The 22,627-nt window shown below is 47.2% G+C and overlaps 1 protein-coding gene across 2 annotated transcripts in view; it reads right to left on the bottom strand.

Moving 5' to 3' along the window:
• Positions 1–22,627, bottom strand: part of LOC141140222 (amine sulfotransferase-like) — a 92,835-nt gene that overhangs the window by 32,755 nt on the left and 37,453 nt on the right. For both annotated transcript variants that reach the window (XM_073627141.1, XM_073627142.1), the window contains exon 5: positions 8,837–8,931. In XM_073627141.1, the coding sequence (XP_073483242.1) occupies positions 8,837–8,931 (95 nt within the window). The remainder of the gene's footprint in view (positions 1–8,836; positions 8,932–22,627) is intronic.

Below are 22,627 nucleotides of genomic sequence, written 5' to 3'. Positions count from 1 at the left end.
CATATCCATCCTCATCATAATCCCCCTGTTCCTGGCATCACACCACCCCACCACCATCACCATCATATCCATCCTCATCATAATCCCCCTGTTCCTGGCATCCCACCACCCCATGCCTGTCACCATCATCTCCATCCTCATCATCAACCTGTCCCTGGAAAAACCGCCACCCCACCCTCTGTCACCATCATCTTCATTCTCATCATAATCTCCCTGTTCCTGGCATCCCACCACCCCACCCCCTGTCGCCATCATCTCCATCCTCATCATCCCCCTGTCCCTGGCATCCCACCACCCCACCCCCTGTCACCATCATCTCCATCCTCATCATAATCTCCCTGTTCCTTGCATCCCACCACCCCACCGTCTGTCACCATCATCTCTATCCTCATCATCCCCCTGTCCCTGGCATCGCACCACTCCACCCCCTGTCACCATCATCTCCATCCTCATCATAATCCCCCTTTTCCTAGCATCCCACCACCCCACCACCATCACCATCATATCCATCCTCATCATAATCCCCCTGTTCCTGGCATCCCACCACCCCACACCTGTCACCATCATCTCCATCCTCATCAGTCCCCTGTCCCTGGAAAAACCGCCACCCCACCCCCTGTCACCATCATCTCCATCCTCATCATAATCTCTCTGTTCCTGGCATCCCACCACCCCACCCCCTGTCACCATCATCTCCATCCTCATCATCCCCCTGTCCCTGGCATCCCACCACCCCACCCCCTGTCACCATCATCTCCATCCTCATCATAATCTCCCTGTTCCTGGCATCCCACCACCTCACCCCCTGTCCCCATCATCTCCATCCTCATCATAATCTCCCTGTTCCTGGCATCCCACCACCCCACTGCCTGTCACCATCATCTCCATCCTCATCATCCCCCTGTCCCTGGCATCCCACTACCCCGTCCGGTGTCACCATCATCTCCATCCTCATCATCCGCCTGTCCCTGGCACCTCACCACCCCATCCCGTGTCACCATCATCTTCATCCTCATCATAATCTCCTTGTTCCTGGTATCCCACCACCTCACCACGTGTCACCATCATCTCCATCCTCATCATAATCCCCCTGTTCCTGGCATCTCAACACCTCACCCCCGTCCCCATCATCTCCATCCACATCATAATCTTCCTGTTCCTGGCATCCCACCACCCCACCGCCTGTCACCATCATCTCCATCCTCATCATCCCCCTGTCCCTGGCATCCCACCACCCCATCCCCTGTCACCATCTCCATCCACATCATAATAGCTCTATTCCTGGCATCCCACCACCCCACCCCCTGTCACCATCATCTCCATCCTCATCATAATCTCCCTGTTCCTGGCATCCCACCACCCCACCGCCTGTCACCATCATCTCCATCCTCATCATCCCCCTGTCCCTGGCATCCCACCCCCTGACACCATCATCTCCATCCTCATCATCCCCCTGTCCCTGACATCCCACCACCTCGCCCCCGTCACCATCATCTCCATCCTCATCATAATCTCCCTGTTCCTGGCATCCTACCACCCCACCGCCTGTCACCATCATCTCCATCCTCATCATCCCCTGGTCCCTGGCATCCCACCGCCTGTCACCATCATCTCCATCCTCATCACCCCCCTGTCCCTGGCATCCCACCACCCCACCCCCTGTCACCATCATCTCCATCCTCATCATAATCTCCTTGTTCCTGGCATACCACCACCCGACCCCCTGTCATCTTCCTCCTCCCCGCACCTCTCTGCCAGCTTCCTACCACACCACCCCTTGTCATCTTCATCCTCCTGTACCCCATTGCCAGCTTCCTACCACTCCACCCACTATCATCATCCCATATCCCACCTCTGACATCCTACCGCCCTGACCCCTGTCATCAACATTCCCATCATCCCCCTGTATCCCAACTCTAGCATCCAACCATCCTACCCCCATAATCATCATTCTTATCTTCATCCCCTCTGTACCCCACTGCCAGCTTACTACAACCCCACCCACTCTCATCATCACCCCCCTCTGCTGACATCCTACCACCCCACTCATTTTCAACTTCCTCATCAACCCTCTCTACCCCACCTCTGGCATTCTACCACCCTGCCTCCTGTCATTAACATCCTCACCCCTCCTGTACCCCACCTCTCCCTACCCTCAATTATTATAGGGGAGACATGATTTCAGCCTCTCACACCAATGCTGCCACCATCACCCCAAACTGCATCCTATCATCCAACCAACTGTACCCTAACAGTTGCATCACACACCACAATATGGCCCTGTCACCCAGTGAAAGGTAATGATGTGCTGTAACCTCTAGCAAAGAATCAGTGAGCAGTAATAATGTGCATTAACTTCTAGCAACCAATGAGTCAGTGGTAATAATCTGCAGTAGCCTCTAGCAACCAATGAGTGAGTGGTAATGATGTGCAGTAATCTCTAGCAACCAATTAGTGAGTGGTAATGATGTGCAGTAACCTCTAGCAACCAATCAATGAGCGGTAATGATGTGCAGTAACCTCTAGCAACCATTGAGTGGTAATATTGTGGAGTAACCTCTAGCAACCAATGAGTGAGTGGTAATGATGTGCAGTAACCTCTAGCAACGAATCAGTGAGCAGGAATGTTGTGCAGTAACCTCTAGCAACCAATCAGTAAGTTTGGAGCAGTCAGTGAGTGTGAACCAGATCTTTACGTTTACATAATATTTTTTTTAGATAAGTCTATGTACGTGTTTGTTTTTTGGGATGTTGGGGTGGAAAGCAAACTTTCTAGGGGTGGGGGGCAGGGTCCAATCAATATTAAAGACAGCCCTGGGTGTCCCCAGGCTGCTGGGGTGAGTGGGCCAGCTGTAACACTCCCCTAAGAGGGAGAACATCTCATCAGCTGTAGCCAATAGCAATCTCTACCACTGTCCTAGCCTTCTCCCAAAGCCGGCACCACATTGCAAGGCAGGAGTTGTAGTTCTCTACACCACACACTAGCCGTTGCCTGTGGTTTGCATAGACTACACCTCCCAGAATGCACTGCAGGGCGCTCAAATCAAATGTGTCTGTTTCTCCTGCTTGTAGTAGGGGACAGAAGAGTGTATAGAAGGATCATCTGCCTGCACCCTGGCTGTGGCTTGTCATTACCATAAGACCATCTCTTGTATCATGTCTGCACAGTCTCTGACCATCCTTTGCATCATGTTTGTAGTCTCTGACCATCTCTTGTATCATGTCTGCAGTCTCTGACCAACATCTAGTATCATGTTCACAGTCTCTGGCCATCTCTAGTATTATGTCTGCAGTCTCTGACCATTTCCTGTATCATGTCTGCAGTCTCTGACCATCTCCTGTATCATGTCTGCAGTCTCTGACCATCTCTAGTATCATGTCCACAGTCTCTGACCATCTCTAGTATTATGTCTGCAGTCTCTGCCCATTTCCTGTATCATGTCTGCAGTCTCTGACCATCTCCTATATCATGTCCGCAGTCTCTGACCATCTCCTGTATCATGTCTGCAGTCTCTGACCATCTCCTGTATCATGTCTTCAGTCTCTGACCATCTCCTGTATCATGTCTGCAGTCTCTGACCATCTCTTGTATTATGGGCGCACATTCTGACCATCTCCTGTATCATGTCTGCAGTCTCTGGGGGAAGCCTTCAGAGGAGTCAAGAGTGGGATCGCTGCTAGGATGGGAATCATGGGAGTATTCAGACGAGACGTGTGTGGACTGTGGAGAGGATAATATTGGATGGAAACAGAGCCACCAAGCTGGAGCCCAGAGGAGACTGTCTGACTGAGCTCTGGTCACCAGAGCCCCCCCCCCCTTGCATAAGAGTTCCCATTTACACCAAAATCTGCAGCATTGCCCTTTACATCATGATACACAGCATTCCCCTTTACATCAAACGTCCCCTTGCACTGTAAGGAGGAATCCTGCAGACTCTGATGTAAGGGAAACTCTGTGCTGGGTTATATTAACCTGACCTTCAGAAATATGGTTTTGATTTTTGGTATAACTTAACCAGATTGCTAGTAGCAGCTGCATAAATGTTATCTATTTTTGCGTGCGTGATATATATATATATATATATATATATATATATATATATATATATATATATATATATATATATATATATATATATATATATATGTTTAATGATTTTTGATTGAAGAGTAATTGGTTAGAGAAAATTCCAGAAACTGAATTAATACGGTAGTTCATAGGATTTAAGGCTCTTAATAAATGCAATTTATACAGTTAATTTATATCGCTTTAATTCTTTTTCCCATTTTGGGCATGAGTGGGGCCTCATGTCTAAAGCCTCGTACACACGATTGGATTGTTGGCCAACAAAACCGTGGACTTTTGTCCGAAGGGCATTGGCCCAAACTTGTCTTGCATACACACGGCACACAATTGTTGGCCAACAATCACGAACGTAGTGACGTACTATGTGGTTTTTCAGCTCTTTAACACCACCCTTTGGGCTCCTTCTGCTAATTTCATGTTAGTAGAAGTTTGGTGAGTGTTGATTCACGCTTTTCATTTCGTGCTTTTCATTTAGCTCTTTTCATTTAGCGCTTTTCATTTTGTGCTTATCAGTTTGTTTCTGAACAGCCGTTCGTCAACCAGCCATGTTGCGGAATCGGAGGAGATAACGTGTTATTTATTACTGGCCTTGGAGTTATTGCTTTGACCCAAGTCCAGTCCAGGAACAGGATTTCTTGGACCAAAAATTGGTTGCTTTATTAATTGTGACCAATTATGTCATATGCCTTTGCTGCGGGAGCTCCAGGAGAATAATCCGGATGATTTTCAGAATTATCTCCGGATGACGGACCCCTGCTTTCACCAACTCTTGGCATCATTGACCCCCTATATTAAGAAGCAGGACGCATGCATGAGGCTTTTATTTTATTTTTTGGTTAAATAATGACTTGAATTGTTATATTTTCTATATTTATGGATGCATAGAATGCACTTTTTGGCAGATAGCTTATCTTTTTTTATTTGTTTTATTTTTTTAATGCACAATAAAAAAAATTGTGGCGAATAATACTTGGCTATGTGTTTTACTTCAAATGACAGTTTGGGAGTAGGCAGGTACATTTAAAAAAATACAATGTAAAATTAACAAGGGACACAAACATATTTGTTTCATTGATATAAAAACGACGGGATAATGGTGTTGTGGTAACTTGACCAAAAAAAAAAAAAACCATAATAATATTATTCTTGATATCACTAGAAAAAAAAAAGCCTTTTTAAATACATTTGGCAGAACTCCATCAGTATCACCATCAAAGCAGCTTCATTATTATCCCATTAAAGAAGAAGAGAATATGCGCTGCATTTCAACATTTCATAATTTGCCACGTCACAAATGTTAATTCTCCATTACGATCGCTAGTTTACAAGATTGACCGCTTCTGGCTCATCCTTGCTTCCGAGCATGTGTGTGTGTTTGTACTTTGGACTTTTGTCCAACGGACTTGTGTACACATGCTCGTAAAATCCAACAGACATTTGTCCGCAGAAAATTTTAAAGCCTGCTATCCAACATCTGTCCGTGGAAAATCCGACAACAATTGTCCGATGGAGCATACACATGGTCGGATTTTCTGCCAACAGCCTGTCATCACACATTTCCGTCGGAAAATCCGATCGTGTGTGTGTGTATGTATGCCTCACAAAGCCTAGAGCTGCCTCTGCACACAGCAGCTTTGAAACACTGACACTATATGGGGAATTGATCAAAACTGGAGCAGACAGGCTCTGGAGCAGCTGTGCATGACAGCCAATCAGCATCTATCTTCAGCTCAGTGGCAGAACTTTCACGATCGCAGCAGTCGCACTTGCAACTGGGCCCTGCCATTCTGCCGCTGTGGGGGGGCCCCAAGACCTGGCATCTCCCCCTGCACCTCTGGCTGTCCATTTAGAATGCAGTGGGGAGAGGTGGGAGGCGACGATTGGCAGCTCTATGTTGCCCGTGGGCAGCAAGATCTCCCTGGGGCTTGTAGTTCTCTTACTGAGTGTCAGTGTATACAGTGGAGAGGGGAGGGGCCTCTGACCCAGGCAGGTATCAGTTTCACTCTTCACTGTACAAGTAAGTCGCTCTGCTTGTACACTCTTGCTGATACATGCTCGGGTTAGAAGCCCCTCCCCTCCCCTCTCCACTGTATACACTGGGGAAGCCCCAGGGGGATCCCGCCACCTGTGGACACCATAGAGCTGCCAATCGCCACCTCCCACCTCTGAGACGTTCTGGGGGTTGGAGGTGGACAGACAGCAGAGACCAGCCAGGTACAGGGGAACCTCTGGAAGGGGGTAAGGCGGCTGTCTGGAGACCCTGATGTAAGGGGGGGGCTTTCTGGGGACACTGATGTAAGGAAGGGGCGCTCTGGGGACACTGATGTAAGAGGGGGGCCCTCTGGGGACACTAATGTAAGGGGGGCCTCTCTGGGGACACGAATGTAAGGGGGGAGGCTGTCTGGGGACACGAATGTAAAGGGGGGCTCTCTTGGGAAACTGGTGTAAGGGGGCTCTCTGGGGGCACTGATGTAAAGGGGAGGCTCTCTTGGAACTCTGATGTAAGGGGGGGCTCTCTGGGGACACTAATGTAAGGGGGGGCTCTCTGGGGACACTAATGTAAGGGGGGGCTCTCTGGGGACACTAATGTAAGGGGGGGCTCTCTGGGGACACTAATGTAAGGGGGGCTCTCTGGGGACACTAATGTAAGGGGGGGCTCTCTGGGGACACTGATGTGAGGGGAGGAGGCTCTCTGGGGACACTGATGTAAGGGGGACTCTATGGGGACACTGATGTAAGGGGGGCTCTCTGGGGACCCTGATGCAAATGGTAGGCCCTCTTGGGACCCTGATGTAATGGGGGGCTCTTTGAGGACACTAATGTAAGAGGGGCTCTCTGGGGACACTGATGTAAGGGGGGTTCTCTGGGAACACTGATGTAAGGAAGGGGCTCTCTGGGGACACTGATGTAAGGGGGGGCTCTCTGGGGACACTGATGTAAGGAAGGGGCTCTCTGGGGACCCTGATGTAAAGGGGAGGCTCTCTGGGGACACTGATGTAAGGGGGGCTCTCTGGGGACCCTGATCCTGATGTAAGGAGGGGTACCTCTCTGGGGACCCAGATGTAATGAGGGGGACTCTGGGGACCCTAATATAAGTAGGGAGGCTCTCTTGGGACCCTGATTTAAGGAGGGGCTCTCTGGGGACCCTGATGTAAAGTGCAGGCTCTCTGGGGACACTGATGTAAGGGGTCTCTCTCTCTCTCTCTCTCTCTCTCTCTCTCTCTCTATATATATATATATATATATATATATATATATATATATATATACACACACACACACGTGTATTATATACATGTGTATGCCCGCTGCTATGGGCTCTAGCCCGAGATCTTTTGTAGACCCAGCAAAGCCCCTGGTGGGGGCCCTTCATGGTTTCTTGCACCCGGGCCCTGAAGATTCTAGTTACACCTCTGCTTCAGTTTGTTCAGTTAAGCTTTGAAAAAAGATAAAATTCTTAATAGACCCTCTTACGTTCAGAGGTGGGAGGAGGACCTGGGACGAACTTTAGAAGACACGGACTGGTCTAACATATGGCTCACATCTAAGTCATCTTCACCCAACATCTTAGCACTGGAAACAAATTATAAAGTCCTAACTCGCTGGTACCTTGTACCCGCTAGAGTGGCAAAATATTCACCTAATACCTCAGCTCTTTGTTTTCGAGGATGCCCAGAAATAGGCACATATTTACACATATGGTGGACGTGCCCAGTAATCCAAACCTTCTGGAAGGAAGTCTTCTTGATTGCATCTAAAATATTTAAAAAAATAATACAACCAGATCCATATTTAACTTTACTTAATCTAAAACCGGAATGGTTAACACTCTCTCAATTCAAACTTATGATCCAACTAATAACGGCTGCAAAACAAACAGTGGCCAAGGCATGGAAATCTCCTACATTGGTACTAGCAGAAACAATTCACAGAATGAATAATACAATGTCCCATGCTAAGATGGTAGCCATCGATCAAAATCAAATTCCAAAATTTGAAAAACTTTGGCATCCTTGGATAAAACAACAGTTCCTGTCAAACTTCAATGACTCTGTCCTGTTGCCATGGTAACAGATTAAATGACTTACAGAGACACCCATTCTAAGGCTTCAAAGAGAACTAAAAAGAATAATAAACTGACGAGCGGGACAACCTTGTGGACCATACCTCTACCTTTCAACCCTTTTTCTTCTTTCTCTTTCCTTTTCTCCACCTTACGATTAAAGCTCATTATCAGAATTTATTTGACCTATATACACTCTACTTGTAAACAATATGTATAGTAGGTATAAATCATTTAAATACCTACAAAAGTAACTAAGGAAATGATATATATCTTTAATTTAGGTTTACGTGAACCCAATGTTTAATATTTGAAATTTCATGATATTTACCTATATAAACCCTACTGTAAAACAATGAGCTTACTTTATAGATCCTTGTAAACTTACTTTATGTATCTTTATAACATTGTATACTCAATAAACTTCTTTTGACAAGGAAAAAAGATAAAATTCTGTCTGCTGCAGGCTTAGTAAATTCTCCTCTGTGACTGCATTTTGTATGGTCTGTTTGCAAGTTACAGTATCTACCCTGAATGTCACTATTTGAATAGAAATGTCCATTTCATAAGCATTCATTTATGATCATCGACCCTAGGTTATCAATTACTGTAATATCATAAAAATCATATGTAAACTATTGCTTTCATATTTAGCATTAAAATTAATCTCAGATCCTTTACTGTACCTTTATCATGTCTTCATATTTTAAGAAAAGGATATTGTATGCATCCTTATGATTGTACCATCCTTGTAAGTGATCAAACCATTTGCCTCCATAAACTGCAGACATAACAAATCACATTACATATCAGATATCAAGCAACAAAATTACTTAGATGATTCTAGATGATGATGAGTTCCATGGCTAAACTATATCTGACATATGTGCTGTAAAAAAACTGCTGTCCATGCTGTTTTTTCTAACAATTCTGGCAATCAGTCAGAAAATGAAGCAATATTAAATCACCTCAATACTGGGCACTTTTCACCCCCTTCCTGCCCAGACCAATTTTCAGCTTTCAGAGCTGTCACAATTTAAATGATAATTACTCAGTCATGCAACACTATACCCATATGGCATTTTTATCATTTTTGTCACACAAATAGAGCTTTCTTTTGGTGGTATTTAATCAGCACCGGGTTTTTTTATATTTAAGTTATTTTTCTTCATAAATTCAGACCAAAATTTATACTGCAACATTGCTTTGGTAAAAATAACCCAAATCAGTGTATATTATTTGGTCTGTGTGAAAGTTATAGAGTTTACAAGCTATGGTACCATCATTGAAAATGTATTACACCTGATGCACAGACATCTAATTTCTTGAGGCCCTAACATGACAGAACAGTAGGGATGGGCCGAACGGACCCCTGTTTGGTTCACACCAGAACTTTCGAACACTGCGAAAGTTCGGACCCCGTTTTGAAGGCTCATATGCAAGTAATTGGGCATACAATGGTTATAGGGGTCCGGGTCCTGCCCTTGGGGACATGTATCAATAAAAAAAAAGTTTGTGAAAATTATAGGGGTCCGGGTCCTGCCCTTGGGGACATGTATCAATAAAAAAAAAGTTTGTGAAAAATGTAATTTTTAAATGAGCAGTGATTTTTTGATTTTTAAAGTAAAAGCATAAAAATGAAAAATTCCTTCCAATATAGTGCTTGGGGGGGGAGGGGGGCTTAGTCTACCTGTAAAGTGGCAGATCTGTGCCATTTCTAGAATCTGCTGCAGCAATAATTGCATTTATAAAGCAAAAAAAATGCAATTTTCCCTGCAAGCTGCCTTTATTTTGCTCAGCAACAGCTGGGGGGCCACTGTGTCTGGTGAGGCCACAATGTAGTGCACTGGGAACAAGATTAGAGATTTTTTGGATACATTCTGGTGTCACTTTGACTTTGGATAGAAATAACGGGTGCGTAAAAATTGGTCTTTGGGTGTCGGGGGCGCCTTCCCACCGTAACCCTATAGAGGTAATCTTGATAAAAGCAAGAATTGGCCTTGCTGTAAAAAATTGCAATGATATGCACCCGTCAAACAGGTGCAGAAAAATTACTCTTTGTGTGTCTGGTGTGCCTTCCTACCCTAACCCTATAGAGGTGCTCTTGATAAAGGCAAAAAAAATTGCAATCATATGCACCTGTCAAACAGATGCTGAAAAATTGGTCTTTGGGTATTAATTGTGCCCATGAAACCTATACCAAAAACATTCTTCCAGATGAAATGATTGAACACCCTTAAAGCTAGGCAGCCTCGAAGTCGAATATGCTTTAATCCTCTGCTGTATCAAAATAACACAAGATGAATGAATATAAGTGAGTCTTCGGCCTCTTTCACACTGACGATCTGTTCGGGTCCGCCTGTCAGTTTTTTAGGCGGACCTGAACGGACCCTCCATAGATCTCTATGGAGCGTCAGATGTCAGCGGTGACATGTCCGCTGACATCCAACCTGCTCCGATCTGAAAAAGTGTAACGGAGGAAAAATCTACTTTTCCATCCGTTTTCGGATCGGATCGGGTGACGACGGACTCTACGGTCCGTCATCATCCGATCCCCCATAGGGGAGAGCGGCACTCTGACAGGTCCGTCGCTGCACAGTGTGCAGAGACAGACCTGTCATCTGCCTGCTCAGCGGGGATCGGCGGAGCGATCCCCCACTAAGCAGAGCGCGCTCCGTACACGGACACGTCCGTGTGAAGGAGCCCTTACTCTGTGTGAATAAATGACCTTTACCAGCTGCATAACACACCCTATGTGCTCTGTAAGTGGATGTCCGCTTACCAGAAGATGTCGACCTTTTTAATTAAAAAGAGGTCAATTATAGCTTTTAGCAAGAAATGGCTTGCTACCATGATGTGGATAAGCCTTGTGGGTAACCTCTTCCTCTCCCCCAGTAGAACGTCAGGCAATATATAGAGGGATACAAGAAAGTCCAAAATAGTGTAATCCCATTTATTAAAATTATTAAAAACAAGAAAGCCAAATGGCTGCTTACATTAGGAGGTGCCCTCGCCCGGCACTGAGGCTATACCGCTCATCTAATATGAAAGCTCCGCTCTGCGTGTGGAAACTGGCGTACGCTTCACCCTCAGCTGCCGACAACCATAGGGACCGGAAAGGGATGAAGATTGTGTGACCAAGCACGCCTCAAAATTGGACTTTCTTGTATCCTTCTATATATTGCCTGACGTTCTACTGGGGAAGAGGAAGAGGTTACCCACAAGTAGGGATGAGCCGAACACCCCCCAGTTCGGTTCGCACCAGAACCTGCGAACGGACCGAAAATTGGCACGAACGTTAGAACCCCTTTGACGTCTATGGAACTCGAACGTTCGAAATCAAAAGTGCTCATTTTAAAGGCTAATTTGCATGGTATTGTCCTAAAAAGGGTTTGGGAACCCGGGTCCTGTCCCAGGGGACATGTATCAATGCAAAAAAAACTTTTAAAAACGTCCGTTTTTTCGGGAGCAGTGATTTTAATGATGCTTAAAGTAAAAGAAAAAAAAAGTGAAATATTCCTTTAAATATCGTAACTGGGGGGGTGTCTATAGTATGCCTGTAAAGTGGCGCTTGTTTCCCGTGCTTAGAACAGTCCCTGCACAAAATGTCATTTTTAAAGGAAAAAAAGTAATTTAAAACTGCTTGCGGCCTTAAAGTAGTGTCGGGTCCTGGCAATATGGATAAAAATCAGTGAGACAAACGTCATGGGTACCCCCCAGTCCATTACCAGGCCCTTTGAGTCTTGTATGGATATTAAAGGGAACCCCGCACTCAAATTAAAAAAGGAAACAGCAGTATACAGGCTCTGTACTCTGAACAGCAGTATACAGGCGGTGCAAACAGGACAGGGACTGTAGGTTTGTTGTTAAGTAGAATCTGTTTGTAATTTTGAACTGGTACATTTTTAACGTGTTTAGCTCCAGCCAAAAAATCTATTTTAAGCTTTTTGGAAAACATAGGGAAGGGTTATCACCCCTGTGACATTTGTTTTGCTGTCTGTGCTCCTCTTCAGAAGATTTCACCTCACTTTTTGTCCCAATGACAAATGTTTTTTGAAAATTTGGGGTTTTTTGTGAAACAAGGATTGGTGATAAAGCATCAGTGGAAAGGAGAAATGTTTTTCCCATATTAACTTTTACAGGATAGAATTTCCCTTCCTAGGGGTAGATTTCATCTCACTTCCTGTTGTCTCCTTCCGTTTGCAAGTAGGAGTCGTTTGTAAGTTGGATGTTTGAAAGTAGGGGCCTGCCCTATATACTCAGCAGAAATTTGGGCCTCAGGTGTTTTTGTGGCCACAACACTGTAAGCCTTCACAGGGCCCTGCTGTGAAATATTAGATCAAGAATTATAATTTCATGCCCCTGTTGAACAGGGGCAGAAAAACTGGGCCTTTGGTGGTGGTGGTGGTGGTGCTGGTGCCACAACACTGTAAGTCCTCACTCGCTCTTGGTGGGCGCAGAAACGGGCCCGGCTGTGAAATATTAGATCAAGAATTGTAATTATATGCCCCTGTTGAACAGGGGCTGAAAAATTGGGCCTTAGGCACTGGTGCTGGTGCCACAACACTGCAACCCCTCACAGATACTCTAGTTGGAATGCAGGAACGAGCCCTGCTGCAAAGTATTGCATCAAAAATTGTAATTACATGCCCCTGTTAAACAGGGGCTGAAAAATTGGGCCTTTGGTGGTGGTGCTGGTGCCACAACACTGTAAGTCCTCACTCGCTCTTGGTGGGCGCAGAAATGGGCCCTGCTGTGAAATATTAGATCAAGAATTGTAATTACATGCCCCTGTTGAACAGGGGCTGAAAAATTGGGCCTTAGGCACTGGTGCTGGTGCGACAACACTGCAACCCCTCACAGATACTCTAGTTGGAATGCAGGAACGAGCCCTGCTGCAAAGTATTGCATCAAAAATTGTAATTACATGCCCCTGTTAAACAGGGGATGAAAAATTGGGCCTTAGGCACTGGTGCTGGTGCCACAACACTGCAACCCCTCACAGATACTCTAGTTGGAACGCAGGAATGAGCCCTGCTGCAAAGTATTGCATCAAAAATTGTAATTACATGCCCCTGTTAAACAGGGGCTGAAAAATTGGGCCTTAGGCACTGGTGGTGGCACCGAGAACCAAAAAGGTTCTTACAAGCTATCAGCTTGATCATTGAGGAGGAAGAGGATAATTACTCAGGATAGTCACTCAGCATCAGCATAGGCAGTCTTTGAAGGGATCTGAGATTTCAAAAAAAATTATTCGGTTACATCAGCATCAGGTGCTTGGTAGCTGGTGGTGATCCAAGACTGATTCATTTTTATGAAGGTCAGTCGATCGACCGAGTCGGTGGACAGACGCCCCCTGTGATCAAAGCCTGTTACAAAGCCTCCAGCAGCACTGAATGTGTGTTCCGAAAGAACGCTGGATGCAGGACAGGCCAGTAGCTCAATTGCATACAAGCTCTGGCCAGTGATCCATCCTCAAGACCCAGTAACCCAGAGGATTTTCAGTGGGAAAGGTGTCCAAGTCAGATCTTGCCCCTAGGTATTCCTGCACCATGTAAAACAGACGCTGGCGATGGTTGCTGGAACCGATCATACCTTGGGGCTGCGGACTAAAAAATTGTCTGAACGCATCGGTCAGACGGCCACCTTCTCCACTGCTTCTTCTTTGACTGACCAAAGCCTCAGCAACACGTTGTCCAGAAACAGGAGTTTGTAACCTCCCAGTCTCTGGGAACGTGTTGCACAGACCTTTCTGCAAGGCCTCTCGAAGATGTTTCATTCTCTGCTCCCTCTGCGATGACAAGATAAGGTCCACAACCTTACCCTTGTAACGTGGATCAAGGAGGGTTGCCAGCCAGTATTGGTCCTTCTCCTTGATACCACGAATATGAGGATCCTTACACAGGCTTTGCAGGATCAGGGAGGCCATGCAGCATAGGTTTGCTGAGGCATTCGGTCCGGAGTCCTCTGGGTCACTAAGAACGATATGGTCCGCAGCCACCTCCTCCCAGCCACGTATAAGTCCATGTGTTTCTTTTGACTGATCCCTTAAAGACTGCTGCTGATGCTGAGTGCCAGGCTCCACCTCCACACTGACACAATCCTCCTCCTCCTCCTCTTCCTGTGTGATCGGCGGGCACGCAGGAACACTGTCTGGATAAAGGGGGCCTTGAGAGCTAAGGAAGTCCTTCTCTTCCTGCCTCTGTTCTGCCTCAAGTGCCCTTTCCATTATTCCACGCAGCGTGTGCTCCAACACGTGGCCAAGGGGGACAGTGACACTGATGCATGCACTGTCACTGCTCACCATCCTCGTGGCCTCCTCAAATGGTGACAGGACAGTGCATGTATCCCTGATCATGGCCCACTGGCATGGGGAAAAAAAAACAAGCTCCCCTGACCCTGTCCTGGTGCCATAGTCGCACAGGTACTCATTGATGGCCCTCTGCTGCGTGTGCAGCTGCTGCAGCATGGCCAATGTTGAGTTTCACCTGATGGGCATGTCACAGATTAGGCGGTTCTTGGGCAGGTTAAACTCCTTTTGGAGGTCTGCCAGCCGAGCACTGGCATTATATGACCGGCGGAAATGCACACAGACTTTCCTGGCCTGCCTCAGGACATCCTGTAAGCCCGGGTACCCGCCCAAGAACCGCTGCACCACCAAGTTAAGGACGTGAGCCAAACAGGGCACATGGGTCATTTGTCCCTGTCAGAGGGCAGAGAGAAGGTTGGTGCCATTGTCGCAAACCACCATTTCTGCCTTAAGTTGGCGTGGCTTCAACCACCTCTGAACCTGCCCCTGCAGCGCTGAAAGAACCTCTGCCCCAGTGTGGCTCCTGTCCTCCAAGCACACCAGCTCAAGCACCGCATGGCATCTTTTGGCCTGCATACTGGCGTAGCCCCTTGACGGCTACGGAGCACCGCTGGTTCTGAGGACAAAGCACAGGAAGAGGCCATGGAGGAAGAAGAAGAGGAGGGGGTGGAGGAGAGAGGTGTGTCACAATCATTAGTAGCGGCATTTTGGAGGCGTGGTGGCGGAACAACCTCCAACACTACTGCACCTTGTCCTGCATCCTTCCCAGCTGCCAGCAGAGTTACCCAATGCGCGGTGAAACTTAGGTAACGTCCCTGTCCATGTCTGCTGGACCATCAGTCAGCGGTAATATTCACCTTACCGCGACCGCCCTGTCCAGCGAGGCATGGACATTGCCTTCCACATGCCGGTAGAGAGCCGGAATCGCCTTCCGTGAGAAAAAGTGGCGTTTGGGTACCTGCCACTGAGGAACCGCACATTCCACAAACTCACGGAAGGGGGCAGAGTCTACCAACTGAAAAGGCAGAAGTTGAAGTGCTAGCAATTTTGCCAAGCTAGCATTCAACAGCTGGGCATGTGGATGGCTGGGAGCGAACTTCTTTCAGTGGTGCAGCAGCTGGGGCAGGGAAATTTGCCTGGTACAATCTGACGTCGGTGTACCGAAAGCAGATTGCCCACAAGTACTAGGCTGTGACACACCTAATTCTACACCTTCATTCCTCTCAGTGCAGGTCTCAGAGAGGACTGAAGGTATAGTGGGGTTGGAGATCTCAGCTGATGAGGAGCAAGGAGAGGTCCTCTTTGTTCTTTGGTGTGGGTCTTTTAGATACGCTTGCCAACGAACTGCATGGCAGGTCAACATATGTCTGGTCAAGCATGTGGTGCCCAAGCGGGAGACGTTTTGGCCACGCAAGATACGCTTGAGACATATGTTGCAAATAGCAGCGGTGCGATCTGATGCACTCATCTCAAAAAAGCCCACACCAAAGAACCTTTGGAATAACGCGCAGAGACAGCAGCGCCCTGCACATGCGGAGCTTTGGGGTGTGATGCAGTCAGTGTGCTGCCCTTAGGCTGGCCCCTGGAGGGCATTCTGCCTTGTTGGTGATGTGCCTCCTCCTCCTCCTCCTCTCTCCTATCAAGCACCCAAGTTGAGTCAGTGACCTCATCATCCCCTCCCTCCTCATCACTGGAGCAAACCTGGCAGTATGCTGCAACAGGGGGAGCATGACTGCCAGATTACTGTCCTTCTTGGGCACCCCCTCTGTCCGTGCTCACGTTACTGCCTTCATCTAGCTCAGTATCATCATCAGAGCCTTCTAAACACTGGGCATCCTCCTGGAGCATGTACCCAACACTGTGGTCAAACAGTTCAAGGGAGTCCTCAGGAGGACATGGTGGGGCTAGGGAAGGAGTCACTGATGCCATTGAGCAGAGGGAAGAGGCTGCGCTGGCAGCTGCTTTGCCAGACAAAGTACCCTGAGCATGAGTGAGAGAGGATGAGGAGGATGAGGACGGCTTGGTCATCCACTCGACCAAGTCTCCCGCATGTTGCGGCTCAACACAGCCAGCTGCCTTAAAAAAAAGGCCAAGCGTATCCTACGGCCACGTGCTGATGAGGATGCACTGTCTCCATGACCAGCACTGTTGCCTCTAGACACAGAGCCTGCTTGCCCTCTTTTATTGGCTTGTGACTGTCTGCCTCTCCTTGTTCCAGACATACTAATGGCCTGTAGCTGCACTAAGCTGGGATATATATATATTTATATATATATATATATATATATATATATATATATATATATATATATATATATATATACACACAGGTATATACTGCAGCTAGCAAAATCAACTGCCTGCCTGTAGTATGAGAACACCACCAACCTTCTACAGGTAGCTTTAGCTGAACACTGTGCAGAACTCGCAAAAAACTAACTTGTAGCTTATTTAGCTGCCTGCGGTAGTGATAAGATCAGGAAAACACCACCAACCTTCTACAGGTAGCTTTAGGTGAACACTGTGCAGAGCTCGCAAAAAACTAACTTGTAGTTTATTTAGCTGCCTGCGGTAGTGATAGGATCAGGAAAACACCACCAACCTTCTACAGATAGCTTTAGCTGAACACTGTGCAGAGCTCGCAAAAAACTAACTTGTAGCTTATTTAGCTGCCTGCAGTAGTAATAGGATCAGGAAAACACCACCAACCTTCTACAGGTAGCTTTAGCTGAACACTGTGCAGAGCTCACACTACACTAACTTTTAGTTTTAGCTGAACACTGTAAGGAGGTTGCACTACACTAACTTGTAGCTTTAGCTGAACACTGTTCAGAAGACGCACTACACTAACTTGTAGCTTTAGCTGAACACTGTGCAGAGGTCGCAATACACTAACTTGTAGTTTTAGCTGAACACTGTGAGGAGGACGCACTACACTAACTTGTAGCTTTAGCTGAACACTGTGCAGAGGTTGCACTACACTAACTTGTAGTTTTAGCTGAACACTGTTCAGAGGACGCACTACACTAACTTTTAGCTTTAGCTGAACACTGTGCAGAGGTCACACTACACTAACTTGTAGTTTTAGCTGAACACTGTGTAGAGGTCGCACTACACTAACTTGTAGTTTTAGCTGAACACTGTGAGGAGGACGCACTACACTAACTTGTAGCTTTAGCTGAACACTGTGAGGAGGATGCACTACCCTAACTTGTAGCTTTAGCTGAACACTGTGCAGAGGTCACACTAAACTAACTTGTAGCTTTAGCTGAACACTGTGAGGAGGACGCACTACACTAACTGTAAATAGTCTAGCTGCCTGACTGTGGTACTAATAGGATCAAAAGAACAGCAGCAATTTTCTTCAGGTAGATGTAAATACTGTAACAAGACAAGCCTGCCTGTCAGTAGGAAGATAACAGGAACGGATCTAGCTATACTGAATACAGTATATATATATATATATATATATATATATATATATATATATATATATACACACAACACCTGGGATGCATATATATATATACACAATACACTGTAAGTGCAGCTAACTCACTGACTGTCCTGCCTAATCTATCTAACTTAAATCAAATGACACTGTCTCTCTGTCTATCTCTTTCAACGCCGGAACACACACTACACAGAGCCGCTGTGCAGGCGGCCTTATATAGTGTGGGGCATGTACTAAATCCCCTGAGCCATAATTGGCCAAAGCCTCCTTGGCTTTGGCCAATTACGGCTCTCTGTTCAGACGGCGCTATGATTGGCCAAGCATGCGGGTCATAGTGCATGCTTGACCAATCATCAGTCAGCAATGCACTGCAATGTCGCAGTGAATTATGGGCTGTGACGCGGCACACAAATTTGGCACGAACGGCCCATATCGTTCGCAATTCGGCGAACGGGCGAACAGACGATGTTCGAGTCGAACATGGGTTCGACTCGAACACGAAGCTCATCCCTACCCACAAGGCTTATCCACATCATGGTAGCAAGCCATTTTCTTGCTAAAAGCTATAATTGACCTCTTTTTAATTAAAAAGGTCAACATCTTCTGGTAAGCGGACATCCACTTACAGAGCACATAGGGTGTGTTATTCAGCTGGTGAAGGTCGCTTATTCACACGGAGGAAGACTCACTTATATTCATTCATCTTGTGTTATTTTGATAGAGCGGAAGATTCATGCATATTGATGTGCACCATTTTTAAATTGCATGTGGACTTTATTTTAGTATTTTTTCAGCATTTGAATTTTCTTATTGTATTTCACAAAAATAATATTGTGCTATGTTTGCAGAGATTGGATGGTAGTCATTCTCTTGTAATATGCAAGTTTGATACATATATTTTTATTTTATATTTTTTTGTGTATGGTACATTGCAATGTTCACATTCAGTTTGTTTGAGCATAAATATCTAGATGCTATTTAGCCCACTGTATATATAGTTTCAGCGCTCCCCACCACATATACTCTTCCACTTGCACTAGAATTCCTATCTAGTTTGGGGGTTAGCAGCTCACAATTTATTCAGTCACACATATCCAAAAAAAAGGTTACACTTATTTTTATCACCAAACAACGGAAATCCGGCCTGAAATTATGCTTGGGCCGAACCGTTCGCCCATCCCTACAGAACAGTACATATACCCCCCAAATTACCCCTTTTGGGAAATTAGATAGTCTGAGGTATATAGTAAGAGGCTTGGTGAGTTTTTTGAAGTTGTAATTTTTGCACGCACTTAGGCCTGGTTCACATTGGTGAGACATGCACTGTGACTTTAAGAGCAGATGTCGCATGACAAGTCGCACCCCATTCAGTGGAACCATTCTAATAGGAGCGACTTGAGTCGCTCGGACTTAGAAAAAGGTTCCTGCACTACTTTTGGTCTGACTTCGGCATGACTTGCATTGACTTCTGTTTAAGAAGTTGCATGCAAGTCGTGCCGAAGTCATGCTGGAATGATGGCGCAAAAGTCGTGTGACTTTGAAGTTGACTGGGACTTATTTGGAAAAATCAAGAAATTGAATAAAATTTCACAAAACGCTGGGCAGTGGGCAGAGGCACATCAAGCTAGGCAGCGGGCAGAGGCACATCAAGCTGGGAAGCGGGCAGAGGCACATCAAGCTGGACAGCGGGCAGAGGCAGATCAAGCTGGGCAGTGGGCAGAGGCACATCAAGCTGGGCAGTGGGCAGAGACACATCAAACTAGGCAGAGGCACATCACACTGGGCAGTGGCACATTAAGCTAAGCTGGGCAGCGGGCAGAGGCACATCAAGCTGGGCAGCAGGCAGAGGCACATCAAGCTGGGCAGCAGCACATCCAAATGGAGAGCAGGTGCTGGAACATCAGGCCGGGCATCAGGAACTGGATCATCTGGCTGGACATCGGATCATCAGACTGGACAGCTGGTATAGCAACATCAGGCCGGGCAGAGGGCACTGGAACAGTAGGCCAGACAGCAGACACTGGAACATGAGGCCGGGCATCAGGAACTGGATCCTCAAGCTGGGCATTGGGCATCAGATCATCAGACTGGACCGCAGGCACTGGAACATCAGACCAGGCAGCGGGCACTGGAACATCAGGCCGGACATCAGGAACTGGATCATCAAGCATCTGAGCATCAGACTGGAGAGCAGGCACTGGAACATCAGGCCAAGCATCGGGCACTAGAACATTAGGCCGGACATCAGGAACTTGATCATCAAGCCAGACATCGGGCATTGGATCATCAGGCCAGACAACGGGCACTGGAACATCAGGCCAAGCATCAGGAACTGGATCTTCGAGCTGGGCATCAGGTCATCAGACTGGACAGCAGACACTGGAACATCAGGCCGGGCAGTGGGCACTGGAGCAACAGGCTGAACAGCGGGCACTGGAACAAAAGGCTGGGCAGCGGCGAGCTGGGCGTCAGGAACCGATTCAGCAAGCACCGTATCAGCAGGCTGGGTAACGGGCGCAGGCTCAATAGGCTGGTTAATGGGCAACGGCCCAGTAGGCTGGGTAACAGGCACCGGCTCAGCAAGAAGGGTGAAGGGCACTGGCTCAGCAAGAAGGTTGACATGCACTGGCCCAGCAGGCCGGGTGACGGGCACCAGCTCAGCAGGCCGGGTGATGGGCACCGGCTCAGCAGGCTGGGCGATGGGCACTGGCTCACAAGGCTGGGCTGGGTGATGGGCGCCGGAACTTCAGGCTGGGTGGCGGGAGCTGGAACTTCAGGCTGGACCGTGGGCAGTGGAACATCAGGCTGGAACATGGGCACCAGAACATCAGGATGAACAGCAAATAGTGGAGCAGGCTGGAGCAGATCGGCTGGCGTGGAGGCAGGCTGGAGCAGATCAGCTGCGTGGAGGCAGACTGGAGCAGATCTGCTGACATGGAAGCAGGCTGGAGCAATGCAAGATTGTATGGTTTGGGAAAAACTTCTGTTTCTTCTTTGGTTTAGCCACTGAAGTTCTGCAAGTGACTGCAGGGCTATAAATAGGGGGTGCAGTGAACTGAAGAGAAAAACTGGAGTACAGTAAAGAAGAGGGAGCAGTGGCTAAGGGGGATTTTGTGGGATTGTTGCAGGCAACAGAGAAGAGGCAGATGGGTTAAAGGCAGGGTAGGTGCAGCAAGTGGAAACAGGGTACTGATACTTGGTTGGTAACAGGGTATATTGGGCTGATACTGTGGTTGCCATGGGTGATGGAGAGAGAGAAATTTGAGTAGGCAGGTGTCTGGCAGCAGGGATGGGTTGCTGCAAGCTGAGTGAGGCTGAGTGCAATATATCTGACCATGCCTGTAGTAATGGCTGAACAAAATTCAGTTTACATGCTGCCTGTCTGACAAGAGACTGCACTGCATTAACACACTCCACTAGCACCTGTTGGGAACATGCTGAATAGTGCTCAAAGAAATAAGCTGAGTCATCCTCCAAAAGCCACACTAATGATTCTACCTGAGCCATGCTGAAAAGGAGGAGAAAAGTCATCACTGCCTTTAGGAATACTGGACAAAGCTAGCTCTGCACACACCTGAATCAAAGGCTGAACATTTTCAAACAGCATACTGCCCTGATCAACTAGAGCAGTGGTCATCAACCCTGTCCTCGGGGCCCACTAACAGGCCAGGTTTGCAAGATAACTGAAATACATCACAGGTGATATCATTTGTTGATCAGTGATTGCAGTATTCTAGTCTGCATCTCCCCAAGGTAATACATAAAACCTGGCCTGTTAGTGGGCCCTGAGGACGGGGTTGATGACCACTGAACTAGAGAATAAGCAAAACGGATTATCAGGAACCATGAATCAGACCGAGACAGAAGTATAGTTAAATCACACTTGTTTAATAATAATAATAAAAAGGTAAACAGAGTAAGCCTGGTCAAAACAAGCCAGAGTTCAGTAACCGGATCGGGTAGTCAGCCAAGCCAATGTCAGAGAGCCAGAGATGAACGTAGTAGTACAGCAAGCAGCATCAGGAGCCAGAAGGGATATCACTTGAGCAAGTCTTCAACAGGAATGCAGGAGAAAGTCTCTGTGATGTTGGCAAAGGCGAAGGCAGAGATCAAGTGAGCTGGACGGCTTTAAGTAGGCAGGACTGACGAGCAGAATCAACAGCTGGGTAACTGTGGAGAGAGATGGGAGCTGGCAATTAGCCGGCAGCTGAGCGGCCAGCTCAGAGAAGGAAGGGCTGAGCCCAGCCCTGACAGTACCCCCTCCTCAATTACCCCTCCCCCTCGGAGGACTACCAGGCTTGAGGGGAAAACATCTATGGAAATAATGGAGGAGGACAGGGGCATGTACATCCCAGGATGAGACCCAAGAGCATTCCTCCGGACCGTACCCCTTCCAATGCACCAGGTACTGTACGCGCCCATGGAACCTACGGGAGTCAACAATGGATTGCACTTCATACTCCTCATGGTTCTCAACCTGTATAGGGTGAGATCGTGGCACCGAGGTGGTAAAGCGGTTGCAGACCAAAGGTTTCAATAAGGAGACATGAAACACATTTGGGATGCGCATACTAGGAGGAAGGTCCAAGGTGTAAGCCACTGGGTTAATCCTGCGAAGGATACGGAAAGGCCCAATAAACGGAGGTGCGAACTTCAAAGAAGGAACATGAATTCGGAGGTTGCGAGACGACAGCCAGACTCTGTCCCCAATCT

The sequence above is a fragment of the Aquarana catesbeiana genome, linkage group LG04 (genome assembly GCF_042186555.1).
Source record: "Aquarana catesbeiana isolate 2022-GZ linkage group LG04, ASM4218655v1, whole genome shotgun sequence".
Lineage (NCBI taxonomy): Eukaryota > Metazoa > Chordata > Amphibia > Anura > Ranidae > Aquarana > Aquarana catesbeiana.
Note: the sequence above shows the minus strand (reverse complement) of the source record. Positions and strands in the feature narration are given on the sequence as shown.